At 44.6% G+C, this 24,775-nt stretch overlaps 1 protein-coding gene across 18 annotated transcripts in view; it reads right to left on the bottom strand.

Moving 5' to 3' along the window:
- The window catches only part of PPFIA1 (PPFI scaffold protein A1), a 775,827-nt gene that overhangs the window by 183,281 nt on the left and 567,771 nt on the right, over positions 1-24,775 (bottom strand). For all 18 annotated transcript variants that reach the window (XM_085643557.1, XM_085643540.1, XM_085643545.1 and 15 more), the window contains one exon: positions 19,387-19,587. In XM_085643557.1, coding sequence (XP_085499683.1) covers positions 19,387-19,587 — 201 coding nt within the window. The remainder of the gene's footprint in view (positions 1-19,386; positions 19,588-24,775) is intronic.

Genomic DNA, 24,775 nt, shown 5'->3' with positions numbered 1-24,775 from the left:
TTCTGGTCAGTTATGTCCCCTATCTTGGACCCCAACGGTTCTATGTGCATGTCACAAGTACATGTATGTTCCCTCCAGTTCCAGTTATGAAGACGCAAATACATGTGCGTCCACCGTCAACATGTCCTCTGTCAGATCCGTCATGCATAGGCCGGATATTCCATTCCTAAATATGAAAGGCCACCGGCTTTATATGGTTCACTTATTCCATTTTACAGTCCAGGCAAGTAGGCCCAGATTCTGTCATCAAACTCTTCTTGCTTTCTGCCTCTGAAAGCTCCAGTCTGAGCCTGCATCTGTGACCATGAACTTTGTCTCATTCTCTGCGCGGCTCACGAAGCCTGACATCAGCCTATTCTCTGCCAAGAACTGTATTTCACCTTCGAATTATCTGCTTCCCCCTCAGCCGATGCATTCCTGCCTAGTAGTTTAAGTAAACATTCTTCCAGTTACCAAGCAAAAGGCCCGGCTTCTCGGTCCTCATGCAAGTAATTCATAGTCCTGTTACCATGGAATATTTCTACCCCCTCGCATTTAGTGTAGACACTTAGACGCTTGTACACGCACACACAGTCAGTATAGAACAGATTCTGTCCGAGAGTCCTTCTTTTATGGATAACATAGTTCTTTAAACATAGGATGTTAGATATGATTTGGGATTAGGTTGACTTGACCCCCCAGACTTCTTGTCTCCACATGTAGAGCTAAATGTCAAGTCCCCTTCACCCCCTAGTTACACGTCAATTACACGTCATGCTGCTGCGCACGCATCTATGCCAAGTATTATCTTATAGATCCACCTATATGTGACATCATAACCAATTACGTTCCTTTTTACTCCTTGTTCCACCCATTTTTGGTTACGCAGACAAATCGTCATTTTTCCTTATCAATTGTTACGCCTACTGTATTCGCTTCATTGTAATGTATGATCTATAAAAGTCATTTCATGTCAATAATGTATGTACTTCACTTCCTGAACCCCCGTGGTGATGGAACTTGGAGCAACCGATTATAATCGATTATTGGAATAAAGCCCATTCCGAACCTCTAATACCACGGATTCTGCCTCTCATTCTACTGAGCTATTTTATTATGTTTCTGTATCAAATTCAGTCCAGGTAAAGGAATTTTATTTACCACAGTACGTGCACTCAACAAATATGAATAACATAATAGTACCTTTCAGGAGAACATTTAAAAACCAGGAGAACATTTAGAGACCAGATAACTCCTTTGTCACCCTAGGCTCAGTGGACAAAGAAAGAAGATCGGTTTGGACTTCCGCTGTTATAATCTGCATATCTTAGCAAGGTAACAGATACCAAAGTCTATATTTTGCTGCTTTTTTCTTGTAGACACAGTAATATGACAACATGGAAGAAAGCACCTGACTTTCGGACATCAAAATCTGATGTAAAAATGACAATCGTCTGTAAGACGTCTTTCGGTGAAAATCCTTTGCACTTTGTAGTCTGTCTGTGAGCTACAAAGGGTGCTCCATAAAACCGTTTCAGCATGCAAACTATCTGCCTGCAGTAGGAATCTGCAGTATTACACAAAAGCTACAAATACAGTCACAGAATGATGTGGAAATCTGAAACACCCTCAAGCATATAGATGGGAGTGAATTGTAAGAACATTAATTGTATGAACTACTGCCAACTACCCTTACTGTCACAATCAAAAACTCGTCTAGCTAGAGTGACGTCCTCTAATTTGCCAATTGAGAGGAACCAACATTAATGTATTGACGCAAATGGAGCATGCTTACACTAAGCCAGATTTAAATAAAACGCCTTCACATCAGTAGATTGTATAACAGAGATGACCGATTAGGTTGCATGGAATAGGAAATATTAGTGGGAAAATAAAACTGTTTCAACAGCTTAGTATTAAAAGAAACGTAAAATTGTCTATGTTAAAACTCGGTAATGTACAATAAAATTTATTTTTTCTAACTTAAGTTGTAACATACACTAACTAAAAGGATTCATGTCTTCCTTAAGACATTAATTGGGGAGCATGTGTTTTGAGGAGAAGGGGAAGAGTTCAATGGAGTAGAACTTGAAAGCCATGAAGCAACTTTCAATAATGCTGTATTGTGATGGAATGACATTTTCTTCCCGATTAGTCATTACCATTGGAATAATAGACAAACCACTAAATATTTAGATCTTAGCCAAATCAACATCTTTGTTCTTCCCGGAAAAGGTTGGAATTCGCCCACTATTTTCTTCAACTTGTGGCAAGTGACTGTACTGTTTATCGAGAAGCAGTCTGCACTAAAGTCTACCCCATTAACTTTGAAATTCCAATAGAGATGAGATCTGGAACCGATATACTATGCAACAATCCTAGTTGAAAAGACATTTAAAAATATGATAAACTTTTAAACTGCTTTCCTCTTAGGAAACATCCTTTTCTGCCAGTACAATGTTGTCACAATAAAAGCAGTCAGACGAGGCAGTGGCTAAATCCTCCTAGTCACCCGATGCTGGACTGTGCCTTGCCATCAAGGCAATCTTTTGGGGCTCTTATCCTCCATGCCAGTAATGTATAAGAAAATTGGCAATTAGGACTAGGATGCAACTGAAGGTACTTATTTATGCCTAGAACAAGGAAAGGGGTTTTGGGAGACAAGGGTACCCCAATATGTGAACCTGGGGTGATGAGAGATATTTAAAGACCAATGGTTCAGGTGTGGCCTAAAAGGTCCAAAAGCAAGAGGGGTGACCCAGAGAGGGCACTGTTTTTAACAAATGAAATAAATTCAGTAGGGAGCAAGAAACAGTCTGTAAAGGGTCATGTAGGTCAAAAGATGACATTTATTTGCAATTTGTTTTTTCAATTTTAGGGTGCTCACACAATAAGTAAAAGAAAGCATGGTGTAGGATAGGGATAGTGAATTTTAAAAAGACATTGCATTGACAACAATATAGTTGAACTCCATAAATGATTTATACAGGTTATGAGGAGTTCATGTTGTGGGGTGGTTGACGGCGTTTCGAACCCTATTATTGGGATTCATCTTCAGGACAATGGTGAGCTAGTTGGATATCGTGGGTGCTGGCGGTAAGACAAAATCAAGTGAAAGAAGGACGAATGGTCCGGAGCAATTTGCATTTAAGGAAAAACAACCTGTGATTAGCTGGGTAGTTCCAAGGGACAGTGCTCCAAAACAGGAGTCAGGGGCTCCACGCAGGCAGTATTAATTAACAGCTAGATGAATTAGCTAGAGAAAATCAATCAGTAATTGGCTGAGCAGCAGGGTGGTACATAGATCCACCTGGGCAGTATCAATTTCTTTGGTGAGATGACAGGGCATTGAATGGGTGCCTGAAGCCGAGCAGCCGGAGACGTCCTGCTGCTGCTGGCTTGTGTAGCTGTTAATTAATACTTTTCTTTTACTTATTGTGTGAGCACCCTAAAATTAAAAAAAATGTTTGCAAATAAATATCTGTCATCTTTTGACCTACATGACCCTTTACAGACTCGGTTTCTTGCTCCCTACAGAATTAATTTCATTTGTAAAAAACACAGTGCCCCTCTCTGGGTCACCCCTCTTGCTTTTGGACATTTTAGGCCACACCTGAACCATTGGTTCTTTAAATATCTAGAACAAGGAACAAGGCATTTAACAGCGCTCAAGGTAGAAGGGTTAAATTGCCAATAAAAAACTCCAACCATTGAGGGCAGAATGTTCCAAAATCAAACTATGAGAAACCTAAAAAAACATCAGATTGTCAGTGCATAGGGCCCCCAAGCATTTACCCACCTTCTGCCAAGTCATACATTTTCATGGACCTTACAATATTTCAAGGCTTTGATGCAAGCGGACTTGAGCATCAAAGATAGCTTGAGATAACCATCTATTTTTCACAGAGACTGAGGTTATGCCCTCATTTGTGGAAATGCCTAGATCTTGTAGGAGCTAGAATGGGTTCTTAATGAACCCGTATCCACAGATATTCAAATTCTAGGTCTCAAAAATAGGATACTGTTGATAGGATGAATTTGAGCTCAATGTACAAACTTGTACTGGAATTGCGCTGGTTTAAAACAATCAAAAGTACAATACTATTGGTTTTTCTATTATTGGCGTGTGAAACTGCACAGCTCAAACTCCAGTGGAACATAAAGTGTACATTGAGGATTAATGGATGGCATTCCAATCATGACACTCACACAAAGTTGGTTGATTAACTTTCTGCCCAGTACTAAACGAAATACTATTTAGCGGAAAAAGAAATGCCTGTACACAAATAAACTGCAGTACAACACACATATTGGAACCTTTAATTGTCCATGTGTATCCATCCATCAACAGGGAAGTGGGTGGCATCAGTGAGGAATCGTCAGCCTACCTCAACAAACTACTTTCCTTCTACATCCCCAACCACCAGCTCCGCTCCGCCGACCTTGCACTCGCCACCGTCCCGCGCATCCGAAGAACAACCACCGGTGGAAGGTCCTTCTCCCACCTCGCCGCCAAGACCTGGAACACCCTCCCACTGAGCCTACGACAGACCCAAGACCTGCGGACCTTCAGGAGGCTACTCAAGACCTGGCTGTTCGATCAGTAGCGCCACCCCACCCCTTGAGACCCTCACGGGTATGTAGTGCGCTCTACAAATGTTTGATTGATTTATTGATTGAGATAGAGTATCCACCATATACATAGTTACAGAAAGTTAGTAATTTTTTTCTTCTATTGGATACTTTTACCTGCAGATTCCTTGTCTATTGAATAGATTCCCAAACAATACCACAAGGAGGCTGGCTGCTGGATTCTTAGATGTGTTAATCCTGCCACAGAGATTTGGCAAAATGCCAGTCCCTACGCTCCTTCGAATCCAAGTCCAACAGTGTTTAGTAAACGTGTGCAAGGACGCTTATGTCGCCGCCTTGCAAATCTCCACAATAAGAAAACTTCTTGCAAGATCTGGGGGTGACAATTTGGCCCTGGTAAAATGAGCTCTGAGTCACTCAGGCAGTATCTTTTTAGCAAGGATGTAGAACATTGATACAAACAATAAATCCAGTGAGATAATGACTTCTTCTGGACTAAGTTGCCGTCCTACTGCCACAGTACCCAACAAAGAGCTGATCATCTACTCTGTCTCTTGTGCAGTCAATCAGTCCTTCAACAAACCATTACTTTGAGGATTAAACTAAAGACTGAAAGTATTCGATTACCTGATTTACCAAAAATGTATGCCTCTCTACTGATGTCAGTTGCACGCAACTATCCGTTACTATGGCTTTTGGGAAACCCATCCTTTTCACATAAATCTTAATAGGAAATTTATCACAATTTGAGAATGTACACAATCCATCATTGTTTCTGTTCGAGCCACTGTGAAAATTGGTGGAAGGAATGTGAAGTTTGAACATTTCAGCAGCCTTTCGTACCATAGACTAGGACCTCCAAAGGAAGAGGGACCGAAGGAAACTTCACCTCCAGGTGAGCGGAGATGTCTAAACCACTGGCAGAAGCCCAGGGAACTCCAATGTTGGTTGGCCCAGGAGAACCCTGGTCAGCCTCAAATTTTAAGGGAGTCCAACTTGGTCTTGCAGGGCTGGTCATACGAAAGAGCTACTTCTTGGTGGCATCTCTCTTCCTCAAGAATCTTCTGGGCCTTACTTCTGGACTTAAGTTCTTCCAAAGAATGTACTAGCTCTGAATCTGAAGAGGGGAGCAGTGCAGAGCTTGGTGCCGGTATAGAATTTGGGAGGAGGCGGCGGCATCTGCAGCCTTGGGAGCCATGATTGGCACTGGTGGCAGTGCTATGTAGTGCTCTACTGGAAAGAAGTGAGGTGGTACAGCACCGGAGGGAGACAGGTCTGCACCGAACAACACTGGCACGGCACAAAAGGCATTAACATAGGGACGTCTCGAGGTCTCGGGTGGCCTGAAGGCGGGCCAGAGGGGTTCGCTGCCCTTGAGAAAAGTCTAAAAATGGTAATCTGACTCCAGGGCTAAGAAGTAGGGAAATGCTGGCATCAGCGCAGAGTCATCTGGGGTTATACCTGTTGAAACTCTGGCTACGGGTAAGTGCCGGAGGAGAATCTGACAGCGTGATAGTTCAGAGGGGTCTAAGGGTACTAATACTAACTCTGTCTCAGAGGATGACAATCATGTGAGAGTCGGACTGTGCAGAGGTAATTTACCTTTTAAAAAAGAGCACTTCTGTTTCTTGTGCCTGCTTGAGTGGTGCGATGTTGGTGACCCTGAGCAGGCCAGAAAATTACGCCGGCCAAGTTCGTCCTCAGAGGCCTGCGCTGTGAATTGCTTGTCCACCCTCTCTTTAATTGACATAGTATGCATACTGCAGTAGGACTGGCATACAGTGCTGCTGTTTGTCTCCTGAGGCGGAAGCCGGGAGTTTTACCTTTCGAATTAGTTTTAACTTGTTTTTACCAGTTTTTAAAACTTACTGTAAATCCTGTGTCACTCTCCCACCTGAATTCCCTCACACCGCACAGCAGAACGAAGCGCTGCCACGGTGATTGCCGCCATTCAGACAAGCCCTCGAGCCTGGCCACGCCCCCTGATGCTCGGCCACGCCCCCCTCCCAAACCTCTTAAATGGGATGGTTTCCTCGGCCACGCAGCGGGCGCGCCGAAGGCGTGCCAAAGGCAAGCCCGTCTGCGCCCGTCCGCGCTCGAACGGGCGCAGGGCCAGAATCCATGCCAGGCTCGGAATCCAATAAGGTGAGCTACTCGCGGCGTGCCTTACTCAGTCTCAGACCCATAAAGAATGCGCATTGCGATTATGTACACGATTCAGATGAACTTTTTGTAAACTGTGTACTCTGCCACCCGGTCAACCTACAACTGTCTCATGCACCAATCTCACACTCTGGCCTGAAACTAGCGGAATTGAACTGTAGGTCGCTCCCCAAGCACGCCTTGCTTATCAATCACCTGCTCGTGGACCATGAATTAGACATCCTATTTCTTACAGAAACCTGGCTCACATCTCACTCGGACTCGGATGTAGTCTTGGCCCTGGCCCCGGGGTTTCTCATCCAGTCCCAAGTACGCCCCTCTGGTAGAGGGGGTGGTCTGGCCATTCTGCATAGAGATCATCTCTCTTGCCGAATTAGCGACACTCACATTACTGACTCAGAGAGCTGCCATTTTACCATCAATTTGAGCCCGACAACCTCTATGTCAGGTCTTTTAGTGTACCGCCCCCCCGGCCACCCTGGTCCCTTTACTAGCGCCCTACTAGAATCTATCTCAGCACTTGCCCACTCCACACCTAACTTAACCGTGCTAGTGGACCTCAATATTCACTTTGATGATCCCCTAGACACAGGGGCTGCAGATCTGATACTAGACTTGGCTGCCTACGGCCTTAATTTGGCCAACACCGGAGCCACCCATATCAAGGGCCATCTGCTAGACCCAGTTTTCACAAATATCTACACCCTCCAGGCCAAACCCTCTTGCCCCCTCCCTTGGACAGACCACTTCTTGGTGCCTCTCTTCTGGCCAGGAAAATTCAGGAAGCCTCACAAGCCCGTCAAATACACCCAGGACAGGGCATGGTCCAGACTCGCAACTGAGGACTGGGCCAGAGCTCTGGAATCAACGACCTATGCCCCCTCAGAGGATCCTGTCGTAGCTGATAGCAATTTTAGGAAATGGATTTGCGACTCACTCTATTCTATCCTACCTATTAAAGCTCACGAAGACAAGAGCGGAAAGACTGGCTCGGCCCCCTGGTTTAACCTGGAACTCAGAGCCCTCCGCAAGGAATGCAAAAAAGCGGAGCGACTGTGGAGGAAGGATTGGCTCCACTCTAGTAAAGACTCCTACCGGAGGACTGTGAGAGTATATAAATCCGCTCTTAAACTCTCCAAGGCCTCCTACTACGACAATAGGATTAAAAACGCCACGAACTCCGCTAGAGAATCCTATCTTATTGCTAAAGAACTCCTTAAGATACCACAACCCCCCCTACCTACCAGGACTCCATCGAACAGGAGTAATGAACTGGCAAAATATTTTGACTCTAAAGTCTCCCATATTCTAACTTCACTTCCACTGCCGAACCAGCCACCCTGCTGGGATAACGTTACGCCTGACACTTGCCCTGCAGGCGACCATCGCCCGCAGCTTAATGCCTTTAGAGCAGTCTCGTTGGTCGAAGTTGAAAAAACTCTGGCCAAGATGAAAAGTGGCTCTCCGGGTGACCCTGCTCCCATGAGGTTCCTGAAATCAGTCGCTTCGGTGATTGTCTCTCCAGTCCTGGAGCTGATTAATGCTTCACTGTCCCAAGGCGCCGTTCCTCCCAGTTGGAAGGGGGCGGTAGTCATAGCCCTTCTCAAAAAACACACAATTGGACCCCGCCGATCTGGCCAACTACAGGCCAATTTCGCTCCTTCCGGGCATCAGCAAAATCGCTGAAAAACTAGTTAACGTCCAGCTGTCCCAGTTTCTGGAATCTAACAATCTGCTTCGACGTTCCCAAACGGGGTTTCGCCCTGGCCAAGGCACAGATACTGCCCTCCTCGCTGTCATCGAGGAGGCAAGGTGCATTTTGGACTCGGGGGGGGGGGGGGGGGGGATCAGTGGCAGTGATCCTCCTGGACCTTAGTGCAGCCTTTGACACGGTGAACCACCGTGTCTTGCTCCACCGGCTGGCCAGGGCAGGACTTGGGGGCACCGCGCTGGCCTGGATAGAGTCGTTCCTCTGGATCGCTCGTTCCAGGTCTGGGATGGCAACTCCCGCTCTGACTCTCTTCCTCTGACAAGTGGGGTTCCCCAGGGTTCATCACTTAGTCCCACTCTTTTTAATGCATATATGGCCCCTTTGGAGGACGTAGTCACCCCCTTCGGCATCAAGACTGTGAGCTATGCGGACGACACGCAATTGGTCGTCTCGCTCTCTCATCTTGAGCAATGCCCAGACAACCTTCTGCACTGCCTCCAGAAAATTCATCTCTGGATGTGCGAGTCCTCACTCAAACTTAATGGGTCCAAAACGGAAGTTATGCTGATGGGGAAGAAGTGGTCAGCAATTCCACCATCGGTCTGGCCCGATATTATGGGTGAGGTTCCGGCCCCAAAAAAAGAAATCAAGAGTCTTGGGGTCTGGCTCGAACCGGACCTCTCCATGAAGACCCAGGCGACTAAAACAGCGGGAACCTGCTTTGGACTTATGAGGTCAGTCCGCAAGATCCTTCCTCTGCTTCCCCCTCAATCCAGGAAACTCCTGGTTCAAGGACTGGTCCTGGCACCATTGGACTTCAGCAATGCTGTCTATTTAGGAGCCCCTGAAGCCACTCTGAGCAAGCTTCAACGAACCCAAAAGGCGGCGGCCCGGATGCTGATGGGCCTCCCCTCCAGAACCTCTGCCAGACCTGCACTCAAGGCTCTGCATTGGCTACCAGTCCGAGAAAGGATCGAGTTCAAGGCAATGTGCATCGCTCACAAGCTTCTCAACGGACACGGTCCATTGATCCTGGGAGACATGATAACCCCTTACAAAGCACCGAGATCTTTGCGCTCGGACAATGAGGGACTGGTGACTGTCCCCAGGTTTAGGAGGGTGCGTGCTGGAGGCCGTCGTTTCTCCGTCAAGGCGTCCACTCGCTGGAACTCACTCCCCCGCAGTCTGCGGCTGGAACTCTGCCACCTGCGTTTCCGCAAACAACTTAAAACTTTGCTTTTCCCAAAGTAAGTCTTCTCTCCCCTCCTGACTAACTTTAGCTCTCACAGCGCGGGGATGCCTACGAGTCACCAGGCGCTTTACAAATCCTTAAATAAATAAATAAATAAAATACATTGGGATTCCTGGTCCAACCCCAGGCAGCACAGGCATATAGAGTGAGGGTCTGTAAAGGAGATCTGTCTCTCACAGTCCCTACAGGGTTTGTTTAAAGGATACTTTGGCAGATACATCTCCTAGACCTGCACAAAATTAGAAGACATTTTGAACAGCCTAGGTGCGAGCTCCAGATGTAATTTGATGGGGCAGACAATAGAGAACTGAAGGTCGACTTGTGGGGTGGGAGCTACCGACTTTGGGTGCTTTGATGTTTCCAGATCCAATCTTTCACCAGCGATTATTCAAAAGGTGAGGAATATTTCGGTACATTTATCTACTACAAAAATCTGGTTTCTTGGCCAGCCACCATTCAGGACAATTTTGCATGATGACACTTCCTTTTTTTAACAAACAAAATATCAGTAAGTTGGGGATGTCTCGGTAACACATGACAGGACAGACTACTTGATTCTTCTAGACCAAAATACTAAACGTTTGAGTCTTTCCCAGCTAATCACTGTCAGGCGTGATGAAAGAGTGCTTAGAGAATTGTTACATCTCAAACCAGATCTCCACATTAAGCAGAAATCGCATTAACTAACAAGTTACATACCTTCGGTAACGATATATCTGTAAGAAACATAGGTTAGTTATAGATTCCTTACCTTAGAATAACCCCCAGGCGTCAGACTGCATCCGGAAGGTTTTCGTCAGCAGTACCACTGCGTGTCGAAATGTGGCGTCGGTCGTCGTGGTCGCTGGGACGACATCGCGGTAGCTACATAGATGCCGTCCTCGCTTGCTGACGTCAGTTCTGTACACGTCCAGAAACGCAGAGCCATGAAAGACACTGACCACTGGTGCACAAAACTAGGGCGCTGAAAGGAAGTCCTTAACCTTAGAAGTCAGTTCGCAGAATGGGGTGGCTGGGTGGGGCGGTAAGGAATCTATAACTAACCTATGTTTCTTAAAGATATATCGTTACCAAAGGTAAGTAACTTGTTCATCTGAAGGAAACAGTTATAAATTCCTTACCTTCGAAAAGATACCCCAGCAATACCAACCCCAGAGGTAGGTCTGCGAACTAAGTTCACACCAGAAACACCTGGAGAACAGAACGACCAAAGAAGCCGTCTCTCTAGACTTGGCCGTCCAGGCAGTAGTGTTTGGTGAACGTGAGCAGCGATGCCCACGTGGCTGCCTGACAGATGTCATTAAGGGGGACGCTCTGTCCCAAAGCAGTGGTGGTTGCCGTTGCCAAAGAATAGCAAGCTTTGATGCACAGAACGACCCACCTGGAGATGGTCCATTTGTGCACTGCCTGACCTTTCTTAGTGCCCACGTAACCAACAAAGAGCTAGTCATCCACCCGGAATGATTTGGTGTGATCCAAGTAGAAGTAAAGCGCACGTTTTGGATCCAGACGGTGGAGCCTCTCTTCCTCTTTTGAAGGATGCAAAAGAAGGTGGGCAAAGTGAGGGTTTGGCCAATGTGGAAAGAAGTAACCACCTTGGGAAGAAAGGAAGGTCTAGTTCTAAGGACGACCTTGTCCGGATGGATAGCCAGAAAGGGAGGCTTGGAAGAAAGAGCTTATAGCTCACACACCCTGCTTGCAGATGTGATGGCCACCAGAAAGGCATATTTTCAAAGTGAGAGTCTTAGAGGACAGTAATGTAGCGGCTCAAAGGGAGCACACGCACATGAGGAAGGTATGAATCAAGTTCAGGTCCCACGGAGGCATTACGAAGGGAACATGAGGAAAAAGATGAGCAATGACCTTAAGGAATCTATTTACAACAGGTGACTTGAAAAAAGAAGGCTGATCAGGAAGCCAAAGGAAGGCTAAAATGGCCAGAGGTAGCCCTTTAGAGTGCCCAGAGCAAAGCTTTGCTGGGCCAAAGAAAGGAGGAACAAGAGAACCTCAGAAAGAGGGGTGGAAAGGGGATCCACAGCCTCTGCTGTGCACCATGCCACAAATTTGTTCCATCTGCAGGTGTATACCGTCTTAGTGTAGGGCAGGGGTCTCCAACGAGTAGCTCGGGAGCTACTGGTAGCGCGCCAGTACCTTCAAAGTAGCTCTCTGAGGTGAAGTCAAGCCCAGTATCAATTTCAGAGAGTAGGTGCCTATTAAAGAATGCAGCACTGATCATCTCAAGACCCTAAGAGTGACAGCCAGCCAAGCTTATCACAGTAACTCATACTAACACTCGAATACACACTGTGCCGGCTTAACGGACCTGCTACATTACAGTCTGTATCCAATCTCAATGTAATGAAGTCACAATGAGATTGACCATGTTGTAGTCCCTCCTTTATCAGTCACAACATGTGTGTGAACAGTGCACCATCAAAAAAGTATGGCAGCAGTAGCCTGAGCTGTAATCAGTGTTGACCCACCAAAGTGCGGGACTGCAGGAGTCAGAGTGAAAATGTGTCAGTTAGATGCATGATCAGCTCAAGACCTGAAGAGAACAGGGTATGATCCAGACCAGAGAAAATTAAGAGAATCATCAACCTTTATGTGTGTGCCTGGTGCCAAGAACCGCCAAATATATATGCTAGCCCCATCATAAGAGTGTTATATTTGGCATAATTGTGTCCATTCCTGACATAATAGTGCCAGTGGCATAATAATGGTCATCCTTGACTATTTTAGTATTGTTGGTCTAGTTGTGGTATTCTGGCAGCCATCATAGACCTACTCTGAGCATGACTGGCCTATATGTACATATTCCTGGCATATTAATGGTCATGACTGAAATGTGGTCTTATCCCTGATCCTTCTGGTTTCCAGCCTTGGCACAACTGTGGCCCTAGTATAATGGTGGGCATTACTGGCATAATCCAGGCATCCGTGGTGCTATGGTGAGCATCCATTATGATATAATGGGGTAACCCACAATTGTCCATGGACCTGGGTAACGATTGGTATAGGAAACAATGGTCCTAGACTTCTTTAAAGCTACAATTCAGTTATGAAAAACATTCATTAGTCAAAGGGCATCCGGTACATATAGAATTAGCATTGTATCATTAATGTACCACCATTTTCTTTACAATGCAAACATGTATATCCTCAAAGGACACAAAGGCACAAAATATATCTCCAATAGTGACTGTTTATTATTAGTTACTTTTATAACAGATCACCATATTCAATGCTCCAAATAGAAAAAGAGGTTGCTCCAAGGGGAGTGTGAAAAAGGAAAGTGCTGGTGAGGTAGGACAGATATAAAGGAGGGGAATCCAAAAGACTAATTCAATAACCAATCAATTACACATTCTGGTATCCTTAGTAAAACTGGTCGTGGTTCATAGTGGCACCAGTTTTACAGATAGGACTGTCCCTTATGGATTTACAAATATTCATTTTATGATAATGCACAGAGAACATTCATCTGTGAAAAGGATGGCTGGGATGATATCAGGTACAAGCCTACTGGGGGAGAGTGTCGACGTTTCGACCCTGGTGCAATGAGGGTAATTTATATCCTCTGCAGGCGGGTCTTCCTCAGGGGCTGCATCCTGACTGTACCTCACCCTAGGTTACCTGCCCCCCCCCCCCCCCCCCCGTCCTGAGGAAGACCCACCTGCAGAGGATACAAATTACCCTCATTGCACTTGGGTCGAAACGTCAACACTCTTCCCCCAGTGGGCCTGTACCTAATATCATCCCAGCCCTGTCTTTTCACAGATGAATGTTCTCTGTGTGTCATCAGAAAATCATGAAATGAATATTTGTAAATCCAGAAGGGACATATCTGTAAAACTGGTGCCACTATGAACCACAACCAGTTTTACTAAGGATACCAGAATATGTCATTGATTGGTTATTGAATTTGCCTTTTAGATTCCCTCCTTTATATCTGTCCTACCTCACCAGCACTTTCCTTTTTCACACTCCCCTTGGAGCAACCTCTTTCTCTATTTGGAGCATTGAACATGGTGATCTGTTATAAAAGTAACTAATAACAAACCGTCACAATTGGAGCGATATTTTGTGCCTTTGTGTCTTTTGAAGATATACTTGTTTGCATTGTAAAGAAAATGGTGGTACATTAATGATACAATGCTAATTCTATATGTACCGGATGCCCTTTGACTAATGAATGGTTTTCATAACTGAATTGTAGCTTTAAAGAAGTCTAGGACCATGGTTTCCTATACCAATGGTGAGCATCAATGGCATATGACTAATACCTGGGAATTCAAAGTAGTCTGTCCATATGAGGCATTTGTACATGGGAGTACATGATAATGACAAGCTGATGTTTTGAGACTGTGCATCTCTCAAAAACTGAAAACTGATATTTTAAAGGCAGTTTTAGTTTTCAAAAATGGTGTTTCTTCTGGAAAAATGAGTTTTTTGCCCACAGTGGAAAGTAGTATTAGATCGAAAAATTTGCATTTTCAGAAACTGGTGAATGATAATTCAAGCGGAGCTGGGGAGACGTACTGCTGTGGTTATGTCTTTTGTGCCACTGGGCATGTCAAGATTTGAATGTTACTTCATAAGTCAAGGGGAGGCATTTAATATTGAAGAACTTTTTCCCAGCATTTCTGCTGGTAACCGCACTTGGTATACTTGGGTGGTAACTACTGAAAATCTTGCTTTGGGTGGTCATAGTGTAGTCACTATTTTACAGGTATAACATTTGGTAGTAGCTCGGGAAGACTTTCCTCGAGCAGAAGTAGCTCTCACTACAGAAAAGGTTGGAGACCCCTGGTGTAGGGACACCTGGCTGCCAAGATAACATCACAGACTGCGGGAAGCAGGTCTAACGACGTCAACTGCCGCAGCTCAATCTCCACGCAAGGAGGTGGAGGCTGGACAGGTTCGGGTGGAGGACCGTCCCCTGCTGCTGCGACAGAAGATCCTCCAGAAGAGGCAGTCTGATCGAGGGATCAATGGTCATGTTGAGCAGCTCGGGATACAAGACTCTTCGTGCCCAATCTGGAGCCACAAGAATGACTTGAGCCTGGTCGTGCTTGATCTTCAGTACTCTGGGCAGAAGTGGTATAGGCGGAAAGACGTATAGAAGATCACAACTCCATTCGCGATGAAAAGCATCGCCTAGCGAGTGCCGCCTTGGAAATTCCAATGGGCAGAACTGCTGACATTGCGTGCTCTCTTCGGTGGCGAATAGATCTAAACAAGGCTTTCCCCACTGCTGAAAGAGACCTTGCACCACCTCCGAGTGAAGATGCCATTCAGGATCCATCATGCACCTGTGGCTGAGTTAGTCTGCCCTGGCATTCAGGGAACCTGCCAGGTGTTGAATCACAAGGGATATGCCCTGATGTTCCAGCCATGTCCAGAGGCGGAGTGCCTCCTGACATAAGGTTCACCACCCCACCCCGCCTTGTTTGTTGCAGTACCACATGGCTGTGGTGATGTCCGACAACACCTGCACCATTCTTGCCCAGACAGAGGGAAGGAATGCTTTGAGTGCAAGAAGAATCGCCCGAAGCTCCAGAAGGTTGTTGTGGAGCCCGGACTCAGACGGAGACCAGAGGCCTCTGATCTCCGCCTCCCCCATTTGGATGCCCCATCCCAGAAGTGATGGTTGGGTAAGGGAGAGGGATCTGCTGCCGACCCAATCCTGGTTCATGAGCCACCACTGCAATTGGTGTGAAGTGCATTTCCGAGATCTGGAAGCAATCGGACAGATTCCCCTGATGTTGAGCCCACTGGAACGTCAGGTACCACTGCAGAGCCCACATATGCCTTCTGGCATGGTCCACAAGCAGGATGCAGGAGACCATCAGACCCAGAAGCCTGAGGGTCATCCTCACCGAAACCTGGGATAGAGGCTGAAAGATCGGAATCATAGCCTGAATATCTCGGACTCGCTGTTCGGGAGGATAAACTCGAAATTGCGTAGTGTCCAAAACCGCTCCGATAAATAGGAGCTTCTGAGAGGGGGTCAGGTGTGACTTCAGCACATTGATGGAGAACCCCAGCGAATGCAGGAGGTTGGCCGTAGTTCGGAGGTGGGAGATGAAAGTCTGGGGTGAGCCAGCCTTCAACAGCCAGTCGTCGAGATAGGGGAAGACTGGAACCCCTGATCTGCGCAGATGAGCTGCGGCCACCACCATCCCTTTCGTGAACACCCGAGGGACGCTGGTAAGGCCAAAGGGCACCACGGTAAACTAAAAGTGCTTGTGGCCTACCGTTAACCGCAGGTAACGCCGTTGGGCCGGCAGGACGGGGATCTCAAAGTAAGCGTCCTGCAAGTCCAACGCTACCATCCAGTCTCCAGGGTCGAGGGCAGACAAGACCTGAGTGAGCGTCAATATTTTGAATTTCTCCTTCCAGAGTAAGCGGTCGACGTTCCTGAGATCCAAGATAGGACGCAGGCCTTTGTCCTTCTTGGGCACCAGAAAGTAGCGGGAATGGCAACCACGACCTACTTCTGGGGCAGGAATGCGCTGTTGGAAAAGGGCCAGATGACCCTCCGACATGCGATGGTGCTGAGGTGGCAAGGATGGAGGGGTAGTCTAGAAGGGGAGGGAGTAACCCCGTCGGACTATTTGCAAAACCCACCTGTACGACGGAATAGTGCGCCAGTAGGAGAGGTGATGGTGAATCCTGCCACCCTCTGGCATTTGGTGTCCCTGAAAGGTCGGACTAGGAGGGTTTGGAGTCTGCTGCAGAGGGGGCTGTGGTGGACTGGCCCGCCCGCTGGCCCCCAGAACCACAGCGCTGGTTCCCACGTCCCCAGCAGCGCAGAGGCTCAACAGCTTGCGCCGGCCTGTGGCTCTGGGTGGGACGAGGCTAGGCAACCCTTACGTAGCCACGAAAGGGGCGGAAGGCAGACTACGCAGGGCCCAAACCTGGTCGTAGCTCGATAGTCCTTAAAGCACTCCAGCGCATGGTCAGCTTTGTCGCCGAAAAGGCGATGGCCAACAAAGGACATGTCCATAAGTGTGGATTGGACATCCCCGAAAAACCAGTCGACTGCAACCAGGCGTAGCGTCGAAGGGCTACTGACTTGGAAATCGTCCCGCCTAGTGAGTCAGAGGTATCCAGCCCACAGCGGATGGTAAACTTTGCTGCATCTTTACCTTCGGCAAGTGCTCGGGAGAGCAAGGCAGCACTTGTGCAACCGTATCCCACATGGAGTGGGTGTAACAGCCCAACAGACATGCGGTGTTTACCGACCGCAGTCCCAAGCTGGAGGAAGAAAACATCTTCGTAAGATGGTCCAGCTTTTTTGGGATTCCCCATCAGGTGGAGCGGTAGGGAATGCGCCCGTGGAGGCTTGGACCACCAAGCTCTCAGGGGGGGTGGGGTGTTGGGAGAGGAAAGGGAGGTCGCTGGGAGGTGGCTTCGGGCAATCATCCTGTGTTGGGCCTGGACCAGGTTCCCAAAAGGATATCTGTGAGGGCTTCATTAAACGGCAGCTGGGGCTCCGAAGAGCTCGCTGCCGGTTGAAGCACCGCTCCGCAAGCTACGCAGAATTCCATGAGCATGCGGAATTGCTTGTTCCACCCGTTCGCGATGCGTTTTTCCTGTTCGGGGACGCAGTTTGCGTGCTCGGGGGGGGTGGGGCGACACACATATCTTGTGACCTTTCCCATGCGGTTGCGGACACCTTGTTTCACTTGTCCCGCCTGCTCGCAATGCGTGTTTCCTGTTCGCGAATGCGGACGTCTGATTGAGCATCCGAATGACATGTTCGCGATCGCACACCTCCGGCAGGATCGCACGGCCGGACGCAAAAGGATAGGAAAACTCGTCAGCGAATGCAGGGATCCCAGTACGTCGTTCCCGCGAACATGCATTTTGAAAGCATGAACAAGGAAAAAATACAACAATGCCACGGATCGCGGAATTTTCTGCAATTATGCATTCTCCACGGAATTGCCCAAATTCCGCAAATTCCACGAGCGGAGCGGAATTTACCGCCCAGGCCTAACTGAAATCCTTACTTTTTCTACTGTCCGGCCATTGGAGCACAACTGCTTGAACAGTTTATGTATCAAACAAATATGGTTTAGATCCAGCTCTGGAAATTTCGAATGCTAAAATTACACCCATCTCTCCCAACCTACACCCTACTCTCCCGACCTACGCCCTTCATTTTAGGTGCCCATGTGCTCACAATTATTTGAAACTCAGACATCACTTCTGCAAGGAGGCAATTAATTTTAACTGGTAGCTGTGGAATACACGGATACTATATGCACATGAAAACCAACTACCTTTAGTCTCGTAAAGCAGTTATAAACCACCTTCAAAACTAGCATAGCGCCAAAGGCTCCTGGGTGTGCATAAATTAGTAGTGCGCTCTATTTAAGCTCTTAAATAACACTATTTTCCCCTTAGGAAGTAGTCACTAAGAAGGACGGCTAAGGAGTTTTTTGGAATCTGAGGGTCATTTAGACATGACAGACTAAAGTCAGAATAGAGCATGCACACCTAAAAGAAAGTAAGACTGAGTATTCTTGTTGACTTCTAATTCATAAGGAGGTTAGTACCACTTGCCTTCTATGCACCATGAAGCAATACCCTAATCTCCTGTGAAATTAGTTCTTTGTTTCTGTAGCAGGTGGCAAATAATACACATCCTTACATATGTAATTGGATAATATCTTCCTGGAAGAACTACTTAACTTGATAAGAGTGTAGTCAATATCACAAATGGAAAAATAATGAATTATGTCAATAACACAAGGAAAGCAGCAGGTACACACATGAATTATAAGCTAAGGAATCCCTAAATGTTTTACAACCAGCTACAAACCTTCCCATTGATAATGTATTCAAGGACAAATAATATAGAACTAAAAAAACGAGGCATCTACAAACCAGAGTGAGAAACACCATAAAATATTTGTGTAAGGCTGAAACAGAAGCCAAACAACCAGTGAGCCTTGTACGATCACGGGAAAAATGAAAACTAAAAAGGCAGTGCAGACTAGGCCTATCCTAGCCTTCCTAGCATCAAATGCACATTGAGCCTTTTGTCCCCCCTACTGCATCGATTGAAGCATGCTACTAAAAATGTATGTAATCTGCTAACAATTGAGCGGCTATTAGAAGATACCATGGCAGAGTAAATCTAAGCAGCAGGCTGTCATATTGGGTGCATCAAAGACAAGTGCCAATGATGCTCGTCATTTATCAGAAAGTGAGTTATAGACCAAATGAGCATTAGAACAAAATGCATATTTCAGATTAAAAAAAACTTTTGAGAAACGGGTTTCTGGTTTAAATTTATGCCGGAATACGGAGACTTAACCAGCGTTCTGCCTATGTCTTAAGAAGTTAATACTTTAAAATTGTCTACAACATTTTTTTCAGACCAATTTTTAATATTGAAATTTAAAATTGGTACTATAGTCACAAAACTGGCGATTTGAAATTGCCACTACAATAATCATTTCAATTAAGAAAATGTCTACTGGCAACTTCCATTTAAATACAATACAAATTGCCACATATTTTTTCATCTCTTGAATATTACAAGCATTATCAAAGTAATGATTGTTTCAATTATAAAGTCAAAAACCCTAAGCAAATGGACTTCTAAAACCTGAAACTATACATACAAAATAATAGTTCTGGAATTCAACGCTTCCTTAATTACTCTTACCGTTCTCGATGTGGGTGGCGCCGAAGGACTGGTCAAGGACATGATCTCCTGAATGGCAAGTCTCAGCTTTAGCCTATGCAATGGGTTACTAATTCCAATTTCTCGTTGTATTTCAGTATCCGACAATGCAGACATAATAGCTCCACTTTTAACGTTTGCTCGACAGGCTGCCACATACCAGGCAGGCATTCCAACCCAAAGCTGTCAAACGAGGCAAGAAAATAGATTTGAGACACTAGGCTGTCAAGTTCTTACTATACACTATTTAAGTCCGGATAAACAGACTTCACTGAGGAAATAAGAAAGATGGGAAGACAGATAATTCATATGATAGCAGTTTGCCACGAGTTGCAGATGAGCGAGCTTACAACGTGAAGACATTTAATATATGAATCGCATAAAAACATGCTAAACAAATACAATTCTGTTGACAATTCAAACATATAAGACCCTCAATATAGAGCGCAGCAATCAACTATTCCCTGACTTAACACCCATATGTAAAACTGGATTTATTTACTTGAATCATTATAAAGGTGATTGCAGAGCACTTTGAGGACAGGCGTAGCTTATCACTCAAACTTTCTAATCAGCACTTCTGCTTGCTACCATCTGGTAAAACCCTGAAAACACATTTTGGGAGGAGCAGATTAGTTGCCTAAAAACTAATCGTTAGGAGGACAAATTGATACCGAGCATCTGGTGGGCAAGAATAATACTATGGACAACAGGAAAATGTCAGAAAAGAGGCCCTTGAAGAGTTACAGCAATGACTGTATGAACCAAATGTAACAGCACTTGAAGGGACTTCTATCTCGCTCTGATGCAGCGTTGAATCCCAATCTGTAAATTCGTTTTTTTCATTTTTTGCTAACACATAAGACTATTGTAAAATTCAAGGAATTTGTAAGTAGTATCAGTAAGAAGTTAGAAGCTGGGCCTGATCATTAGTATTATATATAAGAAGGTACCTATAGCTCCTACTTTAATAGAGTTGGATTATTGACAGAAACACGTATAAACTGATGGACAGGATGCTGGAATTACCCAAGGATCAGAAGACCCAGCCACCTAGAGGTGGCATGTCCCTAGAAGATGCACAGGGATGCAGGTCTTGTCAGTGGTCTCAGGAGTTCTTATTAACTTTATGTACACCTAGCTGTCATAAGTGGTATACTCTTCAAAGTAACCTTCAACATTTCTTCGTGCAGCTTCTCTTGGGATTCCAACTGTTTCCTCCACTCTCCTTGCCAAGGTCAGAGACTGGCATGCAGATAAAATCGAGTATCTATGTTAGAAGCCACACTTCTTACAGGATTAAGAAACTACATACACACACACCTGGAAAGAATTGTCTTGTGCTGAATGGGAAGATTTGGCATAAGCACCTGGAAAATGTTCCGCAACGTTTGCTTTCTCATGCAATTGCACTAGCTCATGAGCAACAATTACTGCTAACATCTACATCTCCCACCCGCAGAGTGGCCTTTTCTGCAGGGTCATCCCCAAACCTTTTTCCTTCACTCCTCCTATTTTTGCTAAATTTGTTTTGGTTGGCTTTTAGGACTCTGCTCACTTTACCATTGCTAAACAGTGCTTGTGGTCTCTATCTAAAACCTGTTAGATTGTCTTATATCCAATAGGCAGATTTAATTTACTTGAAATCCCTAATAAAGTGTCCCTGCCTATGTTAATAGTTGGTCTGCAGCACTGATTGTGCCACTCACTTAAGTAGCACTTTAAACATGTCTCAGGTCTGCCATTGTAGACTGAGTGTGTGCCGTTTTAAACTGCCATTTCGACTTGGCAAAGCAAATCTTTTACCAGACTCAAACCTTCCTTTCCCCCCTAGGGTAGGTCCTGGACAGCCCAGAGAGCAGGGTGCAATGTACTAACAAAGTAGGACATATGTTTTTAAGTTTTACATGTCCTAGTAGTGAAAAATACTCAAATTCGTTTTCTACTACTGCAAGGCCTACCTCTCCTATAGGATAACATATCTTATTACATTGCATTAGTGTAATTTCCAAATGGGAACAGATGACTAGTTCCGGTTTAGTGTCTCTGGAATTGTAATGAAAAGTCCTAACTTTTAGTGAAGTGGATGTTCAATTACAATTTTGAAAATGTCACTTTTAGGAATTTAACAAAACACAAGATTCTTGAAGGAGTCACTTATGTACTTATTTGATTGCTTACTAGGTTAGTCTATTCATCCAACTCTTCTCAAATTAATAAAAATACAAATTCTAATTAGGCATACCAACATGTCATTTTTGTAATTCGAAATATTTACTAGAGATTAAAGAATAGGAAAATGCATATGTCCTATCACAAATTCCAAAAAGGTTCCTTTTTAATACTATAAAAAGTCATCAAGCACACTAACCTAACTGAAGGATTTGTTTGTACAGAGTAATCAATGTGGAACAATACATCAATCTAACAAAATATGCTTAAGTAACAAGTAGTCCATTTTCATTCACCAAAAGATACACATGCACGTGTAGTCGTTTGTGCATGTTAGAGTTGATGATCTGTCGGCGTTTCGGTCTCTATAGGCAAAACTATCCAGGAGACCATTATCAGGACACAAAAGATGATATAATGGCCCAGTGGAACTAAACCCCAAGATAACTAAAAAGAAAGAAAACATCCCAAAAAATTGGTACACCAGAGAAAGACAAAAATGTGGACCCTCACGCACGATGTGCCATAATATCACAAGTCCGGCTGTTTCCAGCCAAATTAAACAAGCAATAAACTAGAACATCAAGGTGCCTTCAAACCTTCTAAATAAGTGAAAACACAAATAAAAGTGTATTCACTAGTGCCATTTAAAACAAGTATAATTCTCATCAGGCGGTAAAAACTCACATCTGATGAAAACAAAGGAAACACCTAATTAGAAAAAGTAGAAAGTGGTCCATGTGTGTAACCAACACCAATACCAAATCAGAAGCTTACCAACATTAACAGAGGTCAAAATATATCCGAGCTTGTCTGGTCCTTCCATGCAACTCTATGGGGCAGATGCACATTCCAAGAAAATAAAAACTTACAAGCAGTGACAGCAGTAAAACAAATCAATCAGTCTGTCTCGACCTCCCGGAGTCGAACTTGGTGAACGAGTCAGAGCAAGGACGCTAAAAATTGCATGCTCATGGGAGTCTCTGCCCCCTGTGCGCCACATAATCACAACATCTTGAAATGGGCAGGTAAAGTTAAACATTGCTAAAAAGCTCACAAATACTGAACCAAGAGGTCACAAAAGGGAACAAACCATTAATTGTAGAAAGCAACAAATAACTGAACCGACAGAGCCGTCCTCCAAAGTGAAGACAGACAAGCCAAAAAGGGGACGTTCAACAACGTGTATTCATTAGAGGCCCGTCTCCCGGAGTGCGCACTGTAGACAGATGCAAAGCAAATACCACACCATCCCTAAATAATAGAACGCTAACAATTTCAATAACAAAAAGTCAAGGCTACACAAAGGTCTAACTAAGAAAAACAGAAACAGAAATTATTATCTTGTAACATTTGAATACGGAAACATTAAGCAAAACGGTAAAGATACCCCCAGGAAACCAATTTAGATAGTAGCTTTGGCTTCTTTACAATAGTCATCCATATGGGTGCAAATACGTTGAATCGTAAAAATTGCCCAAACAGAAGACTGTCTTTAAGATTCAGTGGGTGATGACTATTGTAATTCAACAGGGTATTTTTTGCAGAGTGTTTGGTATATAGGCATGTGCATAAGGTGCCTGAACCATTTGTGATCATTATATCTACAGAATTAATGAATTACTTGTGTTCTAGAGAAAACTGTAGATTCTGATTATTCAACTATTGATGAAACTTCAATAATTAAGCAAAGGATCCCCTCCAGATCATAAATGCAGTGTAACTATTTTCCAATGTTATCTTTGAAAGGGTTGTTGTAATTATAGATGGTTCTTTCTTCAAATGCTGCCACACAGAGGTTGGCTATATCTAAGAATTGCTTCCATTGCCACACCTTTTAGTTGCGCATAGAACTCCCCATTGAAAGTGAAGTAGTGCCACTTTAGTGCTATTTTGGCATATTTGATGATGAAACTTGTGGGTATTTGATGAGGTCTTGGACGGTTTCAAGAATACAATCTAGTCTTTAAGGCTTCACATTGTGGAATGTTCGTAAATAGGTTTTCTATGTCCATAGTAACTAGGAAATCATGATTTTCCTCGAAGACTTCTCCTTCCATCTGTGTAATCACAGCAAGACTGTCCCTAGTATAGGATTTGGGAAGGGAAACAAAGGGTTTAATAAAGTCGAGATTGTGCAAAAGGTTGGAGAACAGATTAACACCCTGCAACAACAGGGGGTCCCAGTGGTTTCCTGTCATCCTTATGAATTTGGGTAAAGTGTAAAAGGCTGGTATCACATAATCTTTTTTCTTTAAACACTCCAAATTCTTTTTGTCTCAACCACATCTCATTAGTGGTTAGTTGAAGGATGTCATTTTTTATGTTGGCTGTTGAGCTTCTTATAATGCAAAGGATTGTTAAGTTGTCGTAGAGCTTTATTGAAATAGACAAATTTATTCTGCAGCACTATGCCTCCACCTTGACGACAGATATTACAATCTCTCTGTGAGTTGATACATTTTAAATGCAATGTTTTGAGATTTGGTCAGATTGTATTTCCATATTTTTGTTCTTTCAATAGCAAATCATATTCTATTAATATTACATTTTCAAAGCTTACAATCTCTTAAAACATATTGGAAGCAGGATCCAATGTAGAGGGAGAGTGAAGTCCAGTGGCATCTGGCACAGATAAATTAGGGGTCGTCAGAAAAATAGTACTTTAGTCTAATAGACCTAAAGAAATGGAATAACTCCATCATAGTAGTAAAAGCATAATTTTTATGTGAAGGTACAAAAAAAACAAGCCAGAACTAAGAACCTTCAATTCAGTTTGATTTTGCATGTGATGATAAATTAAAGATTGGAATAAAATTCAAGGTTTGCTGCATCGTTCATAAGGCGGTGTTTGGCAATGGTCCAGCATACCTTGCGGAGAAACTTTACCAATATACTCCCCTAAGAGACCTTTGATCTAGCTCCAAATTCCTTGTCAAAATTCCCCGGATTAACAAGTCTAGGACAGGGGGGGGGAAAGCTTTCTCGTATCTCTCTCCCCGGCACTGGAATTTGATCCCTATTACACTGAGGCAGCGTCCGGACCATCTTCAGTTTAGAAAGTCAGTGAAAACCTTTCTGTTCTAGACGCTTCTCATAGTGCCAGTACTTTCACGTCTGTTCACGGGGGCAGAGATACCCCTTCGGGGGTGATTCAGGCGCTATATAAACTCTAATAATAATAATAATAATAATTTCT

This window comes from Triturus cristatus, chromosome 3_1, assembly GCF_964204655.1.
Source record: "Triturus cristatus chromosome 3_1, aTriCri1.1, whole genome shotgun sequence".
NCBI classification, from domain to species: Eukaryota; Metazoa; Chordata; class Amphibia; order Caudata; family Salamandridae; genus Triturus; species Triturus cristatus.
This window is presented reverse-complemented; position numbering and strand designations above follow the sequence as displayed.